We start from the raw sequence: 17,746 nt of genomic DNA, 5'->3' as shown, positions 1-17,746 counted from the left end.
CCTCCCGCACCGCCCATCCCGCCGCCCAGTTGCCCGTCTGCGGCCTCAGGAGCGCTCGGGCGGCACCGGCACCTCGGGGAGCCCACAGCTGGGCGGACAGACGGTGGGCCCGGCCCAGTCTCTCCGAGGAAGAAGGAGGGCGCCGCCTTACCGGGGTCCAGACCGCCCTCTGCCCCCGCAGCTTGCCTAGGCCGGTGGGGGGAAAGCTTGAGGAGCCGCGGACGCTCCCCCGGCGCCGGTGCCGCCGCCGCCATGGCTGCCATGATGGAGCGGAAGTGAGGCTCAGGGCGAGGGCTGCCGGCGCCGCTGCTTCGAGTCCGGGTCCCCCCGCGCGGTCGCCGGGGAAGCTCAGCGCGGCCAACTGCCGACCCCCTAGGCCTGCGCGACTCCACGCCCTTGGCTCGCACCCGCTTCCTCTCAGACTAAGCGGCGGGGAGTGGCTCCCGGCCTCCGGCCCCGGCAGCGAGGAAGATGGCGGACCCTGCTGAGTGCAACATCAAAGTGATGTGTCGCTTCAGACCGCTCAATGAGTCTGAGGTGAACCGCGGCGACAAGTACGTCGCCAAGTTTCAGGGAGAAGACACGGTCATGATCGCGGTGAGTGACCCCCGCCCCGTGCACCCCCCCGGCCCCCGCCCCCCACCCCCTTGACCAGCTCCTTCGGGCCTGGCTGGGCCTGGAGTTAAGGGAAGTGGCGGGATGCAGAATTGAGAGGGAGCGGTGTTGGCCTCAACCCGCCGGGAGAGGCTGGTCTGTTGGGATAACCCGGAGGAGGGAGCCTGCGCGGCTCCCCGGGTGTTCCCGGATTCCCCCCCACCCTGGTTTTCACTGCTGGGAGACGGGAGGCGCCTGCCTCCGTCTGGGACACTCCCCCACCTGGGGCGCTGGAGGAACTGTCCGGGGAGCAAGTTTAGTGCTTGTTTGCTTGTGTTTGTTTACGCGTGTGTGAGGTTACGGTTGCTGATGCTGTTGGTATTGTGGCTGCCTCCAAATTTACCATGCATTCAATATGTAAGTTAAAAGTTTCTGTAAGAAAATTGAGTGAGGCGGTCAGCCTTAACGGTACTGGGAATGGAAGAGAGACGTGGTTTTCAAAGAAAATTACTACGTATTGATAGGAGGAAAAACTAGTGAACAACTATGAATAATACCTGTGCCTCCCACTTTTTTGAGTGGTGAATTTTTATGTTTTACAATTACGAATAGCGAATCGAGAACTATAAAAAGAAATGTTTTCTTTTGAAATTGGAGTGGTCCTTTTTTTTAATCTAGCAGATCAAGCCAATTCACACTGAATCAAGTAAGTGCTTAGAAAGAGCCATAATCTCACTCTTAATGGATTTTAGGGGGTTACAGTCTAGGACAGAGTCTAGGACTTTTTGTGTGTATGTCAAAATATTGCAAAAGTGAACTTGTAAAGATAAAATTTGATGCGTGAACTATATTTTTTGTTGGTATTAGCTCCTACTTCTACAGTTGGGATCTGTCCTGAAGGAAATTGTTTTGATGATCCCAAGAATTGTGAGATATTGTTCCTTTGTGGTAAAGAATTACATAACTAGTTGGCTGATGAGTGTCAAGGAGACCAGTATGTAAAATTAATTTTTTTTTTTTTTTTTTGAGGTCTGGTCTCTGATATTGAAAGCTCTCTGTAAATAGTTTTTCCAAGCCAGGGAGATTAAAATGGGTAAGCTATGTATACAAAGCCGGGAATTGTGCCTAAAAAATAACTTCATCTTTCTTGGTAATGCCATGTGGCAGAACTTTTTCTGCATTGCTGTCATAGTAAAAAAATTTAAGGTTAACTTTTTCTCTGATGACTTTCCATATTTAACATATTTGGGCAGTTTAGTTTGCAAGTTCGACAAAGAGGTTAGAGCAGATGGGACATTGATGATTAAAAGCATTGGCCTGTAAGACAGTATTAAACTTGTTCAGAGTTTTCATGCAGATGGTTCCATAGTTTAGAAAATGAATATCATGGCTCCACATTTCTTAGGCTTTTGGCAAACATGTCACTCTTGTGAGGCTGATTCTTTGTTACTAATGTTGGTGAGATAAACTCTGCTGTAAGTGACATGGGAAGGTGGAGAAGTTAAGCACAGAAGTAGTCATCCTTTTCCTTTACAATGAAATATTTTACATGAAACCTGAGGAAATTTGCAAGGCTTGGATTGTTAGTTGGCAAACATGAGGCCACTAGTTTCTCATAGTTTTTGTGATTACTCAGCTTCAACACTGGTTGACACATCAAAACTTTTCCTTTTAGACTTGGATGAAGAATGTATTACTTCCCTAGATACTTTGTGTGTGTTTGCACAAGTCTTTAAGTATCACTCACTAAAATTTATTTGTTGTAATGCTAGAACTTAAGGTTCACAAAATGTATTAAGGCTAGGTTCACAAATGCAGCCCCAATATGATATCAAATGTGGGGTAAGAACTAAAATTAAAAAATAATTGCCACAGGAAGCACAAATGTATTCTAGGTTTTTTCCTTTGTGTTAAGTTACTATAAAGAAATTCAGTGGTTAGGGCCTCCCCAGGTGGCGCAGCAGTTGAGTGCTGGGTGCGAAGCTGCGCTGGTTGGATCCCCGGCCACCGGGCAAGGGTCCCACATGGCACGCAGACCTCTCCTGCCGCCCGCTGCTCCCCTCAGCAGTGTACTTCGTCACTCTGCCTGTTCTGCTCTCCGCTCTGGCTCGGGTGAATTCTCTCACCCTCCCGCGCTTCTGACTGTACCCAGTGCTTATATGAATAAATAAATAAATCTTTAAAAAAGAAAAGAAAAGAAAAGAAATTCAGTGGTTGTATAATTTCCTTGTGTAAGTTTCCTTAGTGATGTACATAAGTAAGTTAATTGACAATACTAGGAATAATGAATAGGTGATTGAGTTTTGAATAGTAATGAACATTTAGTTGAACTTTACCAGTTTATTTTCAGGATATAAGCAAAAATGGATTACAGCTAAGTGATGCAACCTTAAGAAATGGAAATCGATATGTTGAGTTCATTTTTAAATAAATTTCTCACATATAGTATATGTTATTCATTTTTTTGAGGTTTCATTTTTCAAGTAATTTTTAAGCATTTTTATTTTCATCTAAGTTCAGTTTTCTTTTTTTATTTTAACATTTATCATTTTTTAGACAATATTTGCTTCCCCCCACCCCCATAAATTGAGTCCCCATAGAATTTCCTTCCCCAAGGCACCCATGCACCATCACCACAACTTAACTGAACTGTTAAGTTCAGTTTTCAATCCTTTGTCCAGACTTTCCTTATTACTCATATAGTCAGTGATTTTAGTATAATGTGACCCCCATGGCAGGCAAGTCTTACAGTGTTTCTCTGCGCGTTTTGCAGCCTTTTATACAGTTGGTTTTGTTTGGTAATTTACATATTGAGTGAAAAATGAGTATTTTATGAAAACACTTAAATTATACAAATAGAATCTATTTGCTTTTTTTTTTTTAAGATTTATTCATTTATGCATATAAGAGCTGGGGTGTGGGCCAGAGATCCGTGGAGATGAGAGGATTCACCAGAGACAGAGTAGGGCAGAACAGGCAGATCTACTGAAATACACTGCTGAGGGGAGCAGCAGACCAGATAGGAGAGGTCTGCTGTGCCATGTGGGTCAGCTCCCTGCTCAGGGATCAAACTCCTGCTGCAGTGGCTGCGCAGCTGATAGCTTCATAGTGCTGAGTCTTAACCCCTGTGCCCAGGAAGGCCCACAGAATCTATTTGCTTTAAATAAGAGAACTTGTTATCCATGAAAAAGTATGTAGTCAAATGACCCTGCAGAAGACATCAGAAAAAAAATCAATTGACAAAATTACTTTTGTAGCTATTTATATATCATAAAATAGGTACCTTCCAAGTGTTATGTCTTTACTAAACATTGTTGTAACTAATCATCATTCCTTATAGGGTATACCATAGAGGTTGCCAGAACCAAAAGCAAGCTGTTGTACTTATTTCATTGAAATTTGAGAATAAACCTACTTAGATCATTTTGCCAAGTTCCTCTTGCCCATAGCACAACACTGGCCTTTTCAAGTGAATGATGATTTGATTCTGATTACCTTAAGATTGAAATTTTTTTTAAAGATGTATTTATTTATGCATACAAGAACTGGGGTACAAGCCAGAGGCGTGGGGGGTGAGAGGACTCACCAGAGACAGAGTGGGGAACAGAACAAACATATGTACTGAAATACACTGCTGAGGGGAGCAGCGGGCGAGTCAGGAGAGGTCTGCTGTGCCATGTGGGTCACTCCCTGGGTGGGGATTGAACTTGTGCTGCAGTGGCTGCCGATAGCGTCATAGGTTGGGATAGCTTCATAGGTTACATCTTAGCCCCTTGTGCCACCAGGGAGGCCCAAGATTGAGATTTTTAAAAAGGAGCAACCATCACATACCTTTCTAATTGGGTGTTAGCACACAGTCAGTGTCAAACTAAGGAAAACCTAATAAGATATAAAGAACACAGTTTAGAATTCCAGAGACAGGCATATCCCTCCTACAAGGGTGTCTGTCCCTCATAACCAAATTTGGATCTTAAACCTCTGTACAAACTCAAACAAGAACCGTTTCACTTAAGAAATCTGAGGTATGGCTACAATTCAGATAAACTTGTTCCTCCTGTTTGGTTTTGCCCCTCAAAGCCTGAATTAGATGTGAATGTATCTTGTGACTTTGAGTTTGCAAAATTGAAATCTGAAGATCTGTACAAATAAAGGCTACATAATGTACGTTTCAAGACCCTTAGAAATATTTTTTACATTCTATAATACTAGTTTTTCGTCCCAGAAAGCCGTGGTTACTTAGTAACTTCATCACTGCCAGATCTCTGATCAAAGCATTTGCCTTAATAAAAATTATAATTTAGTATCAAGACTAAAATGAATCAAGTTAATGCTAAGTGCAAGTTAATTTTTTATTTGATAATGATATAAATTCTAAAATAATTGCTCATTCTCAGCATAATAATTGTTTGTTGTTACTTAATAAGATTGTAATGGTAGTTTGCCTGTTTGCTGTGGAGTAATGCTATTATAAACAGCTGTATAAAGGGCTTCTGAGCACTGTTACCCTTTATTTTGATGTCTCACTTAGTGAGACAAATATTTTCAATTTTTTTTTATTGATGTAAAAGTGGGGATGTGATTTAAAACTTGGCAGTGTGGGGGCCTACCCTGGTGGTGCAGGCGGTTGAGCGCCACACTGTGAAGCTGTCCACAGCTTCTGCTGTGCCGGTTCGATCCCAGCTGGCGAGAATCCCACATGGGACAGCAGACCCCTCCTGTCTCGCCTGCTACTCCCCTCAGTAGTATATTTCACCGCTCTGTCTCTGGTGAATCCTCTCACCCTCCTGCGCATCTGGCCTGTACCCCGGTTCATGTATGTGTAAATAAATAAATCTTAAAAAAAAAAAAACTCGGCAGGGTGTGTTCTATTTTTTATTTTGATAAGATTTTTAGTATTTATGTTGTTTTGAAGGGATTCACTTGTCTTCATAATTTGTTGTTACCCAGTAAAGTTATAGTGGTAGTTTGCCTTTGCTGTGCCGTTTCTTGTTTCTTGTAAGGGAAGGTAGGATTGTTTAGCTTTTGACTAGTTGTGACCTCTCCTTGACTCTGCCAAATTGTGAATTCTCTAAGGCTAGAAGCTTTGTCCACTTAAATTCAGTTAACATGACTTGATCACTTATATTAGACTCTAGTATACAGCTTCTTAACTGGGTGTTCAAGACCCTACTCAGCTTTATTCTCTTATTATTTGAGCTATACAATCTGGATTAATTGAATATTACTAAATTGTGCTGCTCATCTATCACTGACTGATATTTTATACATCCAAAATCAATGTTTATTGGGTAAGTAAGAGAAAAGTACTTTATCTTGCATAGAAAAAGTATTGGCATGGTTTATCTGTTGGTGATAGTTGTTATTTTGGTGCTTGTATTTATTTTCTAAATTGTTTATTATGAATATATCACATAAAACCAGTAAAATAATAGGTCATCTTTATTTAAGCACATTGTAGAATTGAGTGGTAGTTCATCTTAGTGGCATCTTAACAGAAAGACACTTAACTTCATGTATATCTATTCAAAGAATAATAGACAATTACATGCATACTTTCAGTTGACACCAAAGTGAGGTCATTAACAGTATTTTTTAAAAATATTTTTTATTTATGCATGCAAGAGCTGGAGTGCAGGCCAGAGATGCGGGGGGTGAGAGGATTTACCATTTACCAGAGACAGAGTAGGGAACAGAACCGGCAGATCTACTGAAGTACACTGCTGAGGGGAACAGCGGGCGAGGCAGGAGAGGTCTGCTGTGCCATGTGGGTCACTTCTCTGGCCAGGGATATAGTGCTGCTTCTTAACATCTTGTGCCACCAGGAAAGCCGCACAGTATATATTTTTAGGAATGCTTTTAGCTGAAAGGGAAAGCAACTAATTGTAGATTAAATAAATAAGAGGTTTATATTTCTCATGCAACAAAAGTCTGGAGATAGGCCTTTTTTTTTTTTTTTAAGATTGATATATTTATGGGTACAAGAGCTGGCATGCAGGCCAGACTAGGGAGCAGATCAGGAAGATCAACTGAAATACACTGCTGAGAGGAGCAGTAGGCGAGACAGGAGAGGTCTGCTGCTCCATGTGAACTAGCTCCCTTGCTGGAGATCAAACTAGTGCTGCAGTGGCTGCGGATAACTTGATAGTGCTAAGACTCAACCCCTTGCCTCACCGGAGGCCCCTGGAGATAGACCTTTACTGCTGCTACTTTAAGAACCCAGGCTCTGTTACCCTCTGTCATCCTAACTATTAAATTTCATCATTATATTTGTCATGTTTGCAAAAAGGATGCTATAGCCTCAGATATTCATTCCAGAAAGGAGAAAGGGCAGCTTTAGCTGAGGTGGTCTCTTTTATCAGGAAAACAAAAATCCTCTTTGGAGACTTTCCAGTAGACCACCACTTAGTATCCAGAACTGGGTCATGCAGCCACTAGTTGGAAAGATCGGATAGTTTTCCAACCTATGTTAGAGGAAGGTGGCTAGGTAAAGGAGAATTGGGGATGGCTTTAGATAACCCTTTTGGCGTGTTTTCTTGTTATCTCAGGTTTGGGAAGGGAGATTGTGGGGTATAGTTTCTGAAAAGATCTTTTTTTTTTTATTTTTTAAACATTTATTTATTTATGCGTACAGAAGCTGGAGTTCGATCCCCCTGCTAAAAAGACCTTTTATAACTAAGACCTAGGTAGTGTTCTATAATGTTAAGAAATTTTTTCTGGGGTCCAAATTGCTTTTGTTGTAATACCTGCTTTCCTTTCATTTAAAAGAGACTAGAGGGTGGCATGACAGTTGAGTGCTGGCCTGCGAGGCTGCCCGCGGCCTCTTTAGCACCAGTTCGTTCCCCGGCCGCCAGTGAGGATCCCACAATAAATAAATTAATTAATTAAGTAAATTTAAAAATAAAAGAGACTAGAGAACAGGCTGACACTTGCGAATACCCAGAATCCCCTTGACCCTCTTAGATGCTGACTTTCCCCCTACTAGTGCTAGATTATTCCTGCCAACACTTAAACTAGCTTAAGCTTGTTTTGTCCCTCTTTAAAAAAAGATCTTTCTTAGAAAAAAATTTTAGACCCATAGCAAAATTTTCTGTTTTGTCATTTTTTTTTTTCCAACCATTCCAATCTGATCTTTGTCACTGGATGGGTACTTTTCAGTTTTGTATTAACCTCACAGCTCTGTTTGACATGGTTACTCCTTCCTTGAAAAAATTTTCCCTTGATTTTTACATAGACATTGTACTCTTGATATTTTTTTCCTTCTATGCCCCTGTTTCTCATATTACATCGTCAGTTCTCTAAATGCATCCCCAGGATGGAGTCCCCAAGATCCTTTCTGGAAGTCCACAAGGTCAAAACTATTTTCAAAATAACACTAAAAATTTGCCTTTTTCACTTTAATTGATATTTGCATTTAACTTCTGCTCCTTACATTTCAAACAACTTTCTTTGGTTTCTTGAAGCTATGGAGCTACTTTTCTGTCTTAGGATCTTTAAGAATCCTATTCTTAATGCTCAGACTACTTCCCCATAGCTTACACTCCCTATGACTAATATTGAAAAGAGCAACAGGGAGCTATGTGCTACTTACTCTTCAGTTCTTAAACACCATTTCTAGAGTGTTTCCTTGATATATTTATGCCTACCCCCAGATTCAAGTTCTGCTAAGTGCTCTCATAGTACTTAGTTGCATGAGTCATTTAATTATTTGTATGTCTGCCCCACTGTTACTTTTGCCTCACTCAAGCAGAGTGAATTTTGGTCATCATTCTAGCATGGTGTCTCACAGTTTGTAAATATTTGTTCATTGACATGAATGGTGAAAAGCTGTTGCAGTAAAGTAAAAAAAAAACTGAATAGAATGGTGAAAAGAACCCTGAACTGAAACATAGGAGATTTGGATTTGAATTTTAATTTTGTCATTATCAACTTTGGTAACTAGAATACTGAAGTATTCTAGTTTCCTTATCTGCAAGATAATACTGGTATTAGATATTATGCCAGAGTAGACACTCATTGAATTAATAAAAATTTACACAGCAATATTTGAGTGTCTACCATAGTAGTGCTGAATACTTTGCTAAGCCCTGGAAATACAACAAAGCCTAAAGCAGACGTTTTTGGTTTTGTGGAATTTATTGTGATGGATTTGTTTTTGGTGATCCCTAAGTTCCATTCCACAAAGATTTTGTGACATGTATTAATGCACAGAAGGTATCCTGTTTTGAAGGTTAAATAATTGATGGCATCTTTAAAGGAGCTTAAGAATGTTGATTCACCATTCATTTTTGTAGCTGAAACCTTTGTTTTTGTTTTTCAGTCCAAGCCTTATGCATTTGATCGGGTGTTCCAGTCAAACACATCTCAAGAGCAGGTGTATAATGACTGTGCAAAGAAGATTGTTAAAGGTAAATATATCTAACCTGCTAAGTTATCTCAATAAATAAATGAAATTATGTTTCAGATCTTTGCCATTTATCTCCTGTTTCTCTTTTTCATTTTAATGCCCTTTTGTGTTTAGTTTATTGCAGAAAGAAGTTGTTCAAATAATAAATGGTCAAATATAATTAGGAAACATACCTTTATCAAATTCCTTGACCTAACATATCCAGAATCTAGTGAACTTGTTATAAGACTTAGTGTTATACACTTGTTCTTGAAGATGGAATTTCTATTAGATATTCCCAGAAGAGTTTCTAAGTAGCAATTCTGTAAATACAGCAGCATGAGAATGAAAACAAAAAAAAGTGATTGAAAATTGCAGTCCATCAGTCTTCTAATTGCAATTTCTTCCCCAGAGACTTATCTTGTAGTCATCAGAGAAACCATTGAGGAATTTAGCATAGGTTATCATGGGTGAGAAAAGTATGTGTGTTCCAGTTAATACCATTAATTTATAGTTTCAGTTTTACATTTTCTAAAATCATAGATTATTGATTATAGAAAACTGAAAGGGATAGCTTTCAGTTTTATATTTTCTAAAATCATAGAATGCATACAGTTAAGTGATTATCTAGATTTACTTTCAGTTGCTATAGAAATCCTTTTATCAAAGGGATCTTACAGTTAAATAATCATTATTTCGTGATATGATTTATTCTGTTTTGTGACACCTCTAATTGTTAAAAAGTGCTCCTTCTATGGAAGAACACAGAAAACTCACCAGTAACAGGAGAAAAGGTGGAGTTTATGGACAGAAGTAGGTTTATTAATGTGATGGTGGGAAAATGTAGATGTTCTCTTTAATTCTGACTTGTCTGTGCATTAAGGAAGCAAAATCACCACAGAGAGTAAGAATGGCAGAGGAGGTTCTAGGAAAGGGTTTGAAAACCTCTATCAGTAGCGTAGAGGTGACTGGATTAAGGAAAATGGCGGTATTGCCAGGCAGATTTCGGACCCACTTGAGACTAGCTCCTAGAAGTATTGAAATTACCCAATTTGGGGTTTTGCCAGAGACTACAAAAGAGGGAAAGGACAAGAGAATTCAGGTAGTTATGAGTGGTGATAATGGTGAGCCATGGAATCTTAAGGTAGATGGGAGAATGGTGGGGGATTGAAGGACAGTGAAAAAAATGCTAAGATTAGTGTATTGTAGTCTCAGTGGAGTCAGTGGTTTGTTGGGGTCAGGACACTATCAGGTCTAATAGATGGATACTTAAACATTAAGATTATGGAGGCAGTGCTGTTAGTATTGAAAAGGTCTAAAGTCTAACTATGTAGTTGGCATCTTATAAAGAGTAAAGGTCAAGATCATGGAGAAAATTGTGTTAAGGATCTCAGATGCCAGGGTATTTTAATGAGGTGATCTAACTACATGGATATTGAAACCATTAAAAAGAATATAAGGTATGTTACTGATAGACATTGGATTAGATGCTGAAATCTTGATAAAGTGAGGGAGAATAAGCTTGTGGTTCTGTTAATGATTGCAGCAAAGAGGAACAGGCCTTGTCATCTTTTGTTGTAAACATCAAATAGTTTTCTGAATGATTGTTCATGAACAATTTTTTTTTTTTTTAAGATTTATTTATTTATACAAGCACTGGGTACTCTCAGAAGCGCGGGAGGGTGAGAGAATTCACCAGAGCCAGAGTGGGGAGCAGAACAGGCAGACCGATGAAATACACTGCTGAGGGGAGCAGCGGGCGCGGCAGGAGAGGTCTGAAGTATGTCCTGCTATGTGGGACCCTCGCCTGCGGCCGGGGATCGTACTGGCGCTGCAGAGGCTGTGGGAAACTTCACAGCCCAGCGCTCAACTGCTGCACCACCAGGGGAGGCCCTCATGAACAATTTTATTACACTTTTTAGTTGTGATATACTTTTGATATCAGTGCAGTTTAAGATTACATTAGTTTTTTAAATACATTATTCATGAACTAATGAACAATTCAAATGTGTAGATCTTTTTCACATCTGGTGCAGTCAATATTAAACCCTAATCCACACTTGAATATCAAGAGTTTTTATCTTGAGTGCAAGCCTTTAAAGTGCGAATTTCATTTTGTTCATTTTAACTCTTGATCATATTTTGGGTTTTATTTTTATAGTTAACCTTACATAGAGATCTTGGCTATTAGTATATTTGGGAAGGTGAGGACATTGAAGGGTTTGTTTGTTTGTTTTTAATGACGTTAAAGTTTGAAAAGTACTGCTCTTAGTCATTGGTAAAAGGCTTACTGGGCCATGATCCTTAGTCTTTTCTTCTAAAAACTGAGCAAGGTTGTTGGTAGTTAATTAAATCACAGTGGGTATTCAGCCAACTTCAGATACTTTTACTTACACAGTTGTCTAGTTCTTAGTCAACATGTCTACAAAAGTATGATGAAAAACTTGGAATCCTTTTATGAAAGCATGGAACATGACTGATATGTCCCCAAATACCAGTTAAGTGACCCTCCCAAACAGAAAATGAGATTAGTTCAGTTGTAGCTTTTCCTACGTGAAATGGTGGTATACTTATCTGTAGTTCTCAGAATCCTGTCATTTTTCCCTTTTCGAAAATGAGTATAATGACAAGTTTAGTCATACCTTCATTCTCTGTGGCTTTTGAAATTTACCCTAGTAGCTGGGAAGCTTTTATCTGTAAAATGTAATTATCTTAAATAACTAGAAACATGGATGTTTTTCAGACCACTCCTCAGCTGTCTGTCTTACCTGAACCTTAAAGTCTTTTTCAATAGTGTTTATTCTGTGTTCCGTTTTGAGGATCATGTAGGCAATGGTAATGAAAGGAGTATCTGTTAATATTTTGTCTTCTAGTCTAGGGAGTACAGGTCTACTCATTGACTTGTTTTTCTGTATATTTTAAAGGCTTTTTAGTTTTGTTTTTGTTTTATAAGACTCACTTTTCCTGGACTCCTGCCTTTCTTTTATTGTTACAGAAAAGTTTATCTCTTTTGTACATCCTCAGATATAGGGGCTTTTCAGAATAAATCTCATATCCACCTTTCTTAGAAATTTATTTCCCTGAAGGGTACATGTTTCTACTAATGTTTGTTTTGTTTTATTACTGTTTAAAATTCTAATATAATGTCATTCTTTTGCTGAAACTTCTTTTTGTTTTTCAAAATTTTGCTTCTTTTTTACAGTTCAGAACTGAGTTCTGAATAGCAATTTCATTCTTTGCAAGTTGTGTTGCACAGGCTTTAGAATTAAATAAACCTGGATTAGAATCCAGGGTCTGCCGTATTCTAGCTTGTAACTTTTGGCAAGTTATCTACCCTTCTAAGTTCCATTTCCTCTTCTTCAGAATAAGGGGCTGTGAGGATTTTTTTTACTATAGATCCATGAAAATGTATTTCACCCAGGGCCTGGTACAAAGTAAGCACACAGTAGTTGTGAACTACTAATTGTTTCTTCCATTTTCTGAGAGAGAAAATTATTTTCTTAATTTTATTCAACCTTAGTTGTGTTTGGGATTCCTCATAGCCCAAGATATTTTCACTCTACAAAATTAAAAGTTCAAGTATTTGTTATAATAGAAGCTTTCTGTCATTATGTATTTCCCTTTTTTTTTTTTTCTTTTTTTAAGATTATTTATTTTATACAAGAATCTGGGTACAGGCCAGATGCGTGGGAGGGTAAGAGGATTCACCAGAGACAGAGCGGGGAACAGGACAGGCAGACTGATGAAATAATACACTGCTGAGGGGAACAGTGGGTGCGACAGGAGAGGTCTGCCACACCAAGTGGGACATTCGCCGTCCGGCCGGGATTGAACCGGCACTGCAGAGGCTGCGAACAGCTTCACAGTGAGGTGCTCAACCACCTGTGCCACCAGGGGAGGCCCTATGTATTTCCCATTTCTATGCCAGCTTTGTAATTTATTAAATATATTGGAAAATTTTCACCTGGCTATTACTTTTTCCCTTTTTTTTTTAAGATTTATTTTATTTATGCATCCAAAAACTGGGGTATAGGCCAGAGGTGTGGGGGGTGAGAGGATTCACCAGAGACAGAGTGGGGAGCAGAGCAGGCGGATCGACTGAAATATACTGCTGAGGGGAGCAGCAGGTGAGACGGGAGAGGTCTGCTGTGCCATGTGGGTTAGCTCCCTGGTTGGGAATTGAACTTGTGCTGCAATGGCTACAGTGGCTGTGGATAGCTTCATTGTGCTGAGACTTAACCCCTTGTGCCACCTGAGAGACCCCTCACTTTTTCCTTTAATCTTTATCTAAATGCCCTGTACCTTTTTGGGTAGCTGGGATATTGTAGGTAGTAGAACTTGTCCTAATCAAGGATATGAATGTGGCAGTGTTACCAATACATACAGAGATTTAAGGAACAGGGGAAGAGAGTCAATGGTGGGTTCCAAGTGAGGTGTGAAGACTAGAAACCAATTAAGTACATGGTAGATTGGACTTAAGACAATTCAGTGGCCAACAGAGTAGATGGAAAGCCATTGTTAAAAATTCTTGGTAGAGAAGGATCAGAACAATCATGGGTCAAGCTGATAATTTCTTCTGTGATATGGGTTTGATGAGCAAGCTGTTAGGAATAATCTGAAAGCAGCTACTACTCCCTGGCCCTGGCAGTCTAGTGGGTTTCATTGTTTAATAAATTTCCTACACATTTCATAATGTGTAAGGCTATTTACTACCTTTCTTTTTTTATAGATTTATTAGAGTTTTTCTTTTGAACAAGCCTTATCCATTTGAATTCTCTTTTGAATTCTGAATTATCTGCAAGTTTATTTCTTCTTTATGAAGTAGTTACCCTTTATTCAGTACTTGCTATGAACCAAGCCTTCATAGATTCTCCCCAATTTCCCACCATAGCTTCTGGACCTGGACTGTCTACCACTGTATCCATCCTTCGTTTTTCCAGATACTATGTGCATATACTTATTTTCATTCCTATGTTCCTTGAGAATATAGTGAAGTAAAGAGCATACTTTTGGAACCAAGATTGCGTGGATTTGTATCCATCTTAATAGCTGTGCAACTATAGGCAAATTATTTAACTTCTCTGAGTTAGTTTTCTCAACTGTAAAATGGTAATATAGTATCTTGCATAGGGTTTGTGAGAATTAAATGCATTAATACATGAACAGTTGTTACAGCCTGGCATGCTGTCCACTCTTAAGTGTTAACAATAATAAGTTTATATAATGATTTCTAATTCTCACAACCTTTCTATAGGCAGACATTTTTGCTGATGAGGAAGTGAAGGGCAGAGAAGTTAGAAGGTGGTATGCTTAGCTACTGGTTTTCTTATTTACAAAGTGTGGGGGAAAAAGTAGTATTTCTCCATATGCTGCCTTTCCCTGTTGCTCACAAAAATAACGAAAGTATATTTAAAAAGAGAAGGGAGGCTTTAGAGAGATGCTGTTGTATTAGTGATGATGATAATCATTCAACAAGCATTAGAATTCTAAATGTCAAGCACTAGGCTAGAAATTAAACACAGTCCTGGTCTCAAGGAGTTTATAGATTGGTGAGAAAGGCAGAAAAGTAAATTGACATTTGTAATTTACAGTGATAAGTATGAGTAAATGCAGATGCTGTAAAAACGTAGGATTGTACTCTTACCCAGATTTATTTGTGGATGGGTTATAGAGATAAGGTGGAGGAAGAAGTAAAGCCTGAGCCGATCTTGAAGGCTAAACATAGAGTAGGAAGGAGAGGTGTGTCTTCTAGGCAGAGAGATGATTTGTGCTAATGCATGCTCATGTGAGAAGAGTATTATATGTTGGGGAACTGGATACATTATGGTATGATTTAAAAGTTATATAAATTATATATATAAAATTATAACATTTCATATTGTCAAATTTGACCATTTTTACCAATAAAAAAAGTAATGTGAGGCAAAGGATGGTTGGAGATGTTGTGACAAAGCAAAGAAAGAGCAAGGTCAAAAAGTGCCTGTTTTACCTGATGACAGAATTTGCAAATTGATGGGCACTGTTGCATATTTTTGAAGATCTTAAGATATGTACATTTCATCATATGTAAATTTTACCTCATAGGAACAAAACTGGAATATATTGAATTCTAGTTAATGTTATTTGCATAGGTGTCATAGGTTGGTATATTAAATTCTGCAGTTCACTTGATTGGCAGAACATTATTTTTCTTTTAAGTCACATAAAACTTTGGAATACCGATGTAATAACTTTTGAGATGTACACTGACATAAGAGATGGTATTAAGGAACAGAATTTAAAATTTGTTTCTTGTTGATCATGAAAGTTATCTGGGCTGGAGAGAGTGTAACTGTGGATGAATTATCACTAAGAAAATTGGTATTAAATATATTTTTATTTTCTTTAATGTCTTTATAAATCCTTCACGCACTAAACTTTGATTTTAATGCAGGCTTTGATGTAGTGTAAAGAAAATCTGAGTCCTCGCAATTCTTCCCACAAATATGCAGTTGATTATGCATACATAAGCAACAGGGTTAATATGTGTGTGAATTTTTTTAGAATGTTTTCTGACATTCTTAGATAATTTCATCTGAATCTTGCTTAAGGAAAAAAAAAATCCCTTGAAGCATAAATATCTTCTTTTCCTATAGATGTACTTGAGGGATACAACGGGACAATATTTGCGTATGGACAAACATCTTCTGGGAAGACGCACACAATGGAGGTAACATTTTATAATCTGTGCTTGGATATAGTTTTCAGTAATAGACAATACAGCCATTCATTATTTGTGAAATTGTTTCATTGTGTGAGTTTGATTAGTGAAATTACATTATTTGAAATCATATCTAGCTTTGTGTCATCAGTTAGCAAACCACAGAATTGGAAACATTTTACAATTAAACAGGAATAATGGAAATTTTGAATGTTTATGTGTTTTCAATTCTATTCAGAGCAATTAATTTTTTCCTTCTCTACTTGGTCCCAAATACCAGTCACTCTTTGATAAGAAGGAATGTCTCCAAAATTATCAGTGCTGCTATTAATAATAGAGCTGCTTAATCTTTGCTTCTAGAAAACAAAAGTTTTCTGTGATCTGCTTTTATTGTTTATTTCATCATACTGTTGAGTAAATGACTGCTTATTTTAGTGTAATTCGTATTACTGGTTTTCATAAAGTCATAGAGAACAGGGACAGTCTTGACATTTGCATAAAGTTGACTCAAAATGGTTGGAACAATATAGATTTATAGGAAAATGAACTAAAACTTTCTCCTAGAATATTTCATTTAGAAGAGTGGATAATATAAATCTAATAATTAATAAGAAACTAAGATCAGTTGGTAACTCAGGTTGACTTACAGTATGTGTAATTTAGAAAAGGAGATAATAATTGCATTATGTTTTTAGTTATTTATAGAGCTATTTTCACCAAAAAATGGCAACAATTGCAATTTCTATCTTATATTGACTAAATTATTGATTGAAAGTTTTTGTTTTTAGTTCATACTTTATTGTTTAAGAAGTCTGACTTTATTTTTGTTTTAGGGTAAACTTCATGATCCAGAAGGCATGGGAATTATTCCAAGGATAGTGCAAGATATTTTTAATTATATTTACTCCATGGATGAAAATTTGGAATTTCATATTAAGGTAAAAATCCTTGGGGGAAAAAACTGTATTTTATATCTAGAATAATTCTTTTCCCCAAAATAATAAATGTTGTCTTCCTTTTTTAATATATTTTAAAAATTATGGACACTTGTAGCTGAAAAATCAGTTAGATGGCTTTAAGTTAGTTTTTGCTTAGCCTTCTTTAACAAGTCTATTTTGCTTAGCTGCCTTATCTGTAAAATTAGACAGTTTTACTAGAGAATTTAAGGTTATTACTATGACTAGTCTAATTCATTTTAAATGAAGGTTTGAAATTGCTTTTTAATTAAGTGGTTTATTTAGAATATGAAATATGACTGAGTTGTTAATAGCTCTGTCCTCCTGCCTAAATGGTGCCTATTTCTAATTTTAATTCATTCATCTTTTTATTTCTTTGTTCTTTAGGTTTCATATTTTGAAATATATTTGGATAAGATAAGGGACCTATTAGATGGTAAGTGAATTATTTTTCTTTTATCATTTTCAAAAGCAAGGTTTTTTTTTTTTTGAGTAGCAGATATGAGACCATTATTTCTTAGTAATCTATGTGAAATTGACTTAAATTGTTAGAAACATTTAGAAATTCTTTTCAAGTTTTAGTTAAATGCCTTTTACTACATTGAATGACTTTTTTAAAGGTACATGTTTATGAATACTTCTTAAATAGTAATTAGAGCATTGGACTGGAGTTGGAGAACCCAGGTCTGTGTGCTGGTTTTCTGTTAGCTGTCAGATATTTTGTCCTTGGCAAACCATTGAACCACTCTGACTTATTTCCAAAATGTAGGTTCTGTATTCTGTATTTTATATTTCTACATTTAAATTTCCTATTTCTATAGAATCTTGCTTTAATAATGATTTCATATTTTTGAAAGTTTACCATTATTGTTAGGCTGTCAGGGAAAGAAACAATTGAATTAGCTATTTCATCATCAGCGTTAGAGTTCAGGAAAATGTTTCTAATGTTACTATTTTTCCTTTTTCAGTTTCAAAAACCAACCTTTCAGTTCATGAAGATAAAAACCGAGTTCCCTATGTAAAGGTATTTATGAAATAATATAGAATGATTGTTTTGCAAAGCTATTTTTAAGTACCTTAAAAGTAATTGACATTCTTTTAAAATTATTTCAC

General features: G+C 37.6%; 1 protein-coding gene across 1 annotated transcript in view; it reads left to right on the top strand.

Moving 5' to 3' along the window:
* Window positions 1-471: 471 nt before the first annotated feature.
* The window catches only part of KIF5B (kinesin family member 5B), a gene marked incomplete at both ends in the record, with an annotated part of 38,118 nt that continues 20,843 nt past the window's right edge, over window positions 472-17,746 (top strand). The window contains 6 exons of the mRNA XM_084253528.1: window positions 472-597; window positions 8,912-8,999; window positions 15,613-15,686; window positions 16,511-16,615; window positions 17,021-17,069; window positions 17,602-17,657. Coding sequence (XP_084109654.1) covers window positions 472-597; window positions 8,912-8,999; window positions 15,613-15,686; window positions 16,511-16,615; window positions 17,021-17,069; window positions 17,602-17,657 — 498 coding nt within the window. The remainder of the gene's footprint in view (window positions 598-8,911; window positions 9,000-15,612; window positions 15,687-16,510; window positions 16,616-17,020; window positions 17,070-17,601; window positions 17,658-17,746) is intronic.

This window comes from Talpa europaea (genome assembly GCF_964194135.1).
Source record: "Talpa europaea genome assembly, chromosome: 14".
NCBI lineage: Eukaryota > Metazoa > Chordata > Mammalia > Eulipotyphla > Talpidae > Talpa > Talpa europaea.
This window is presented reverse-complemented; position numbering and strand designations above follow the sequence as displayed.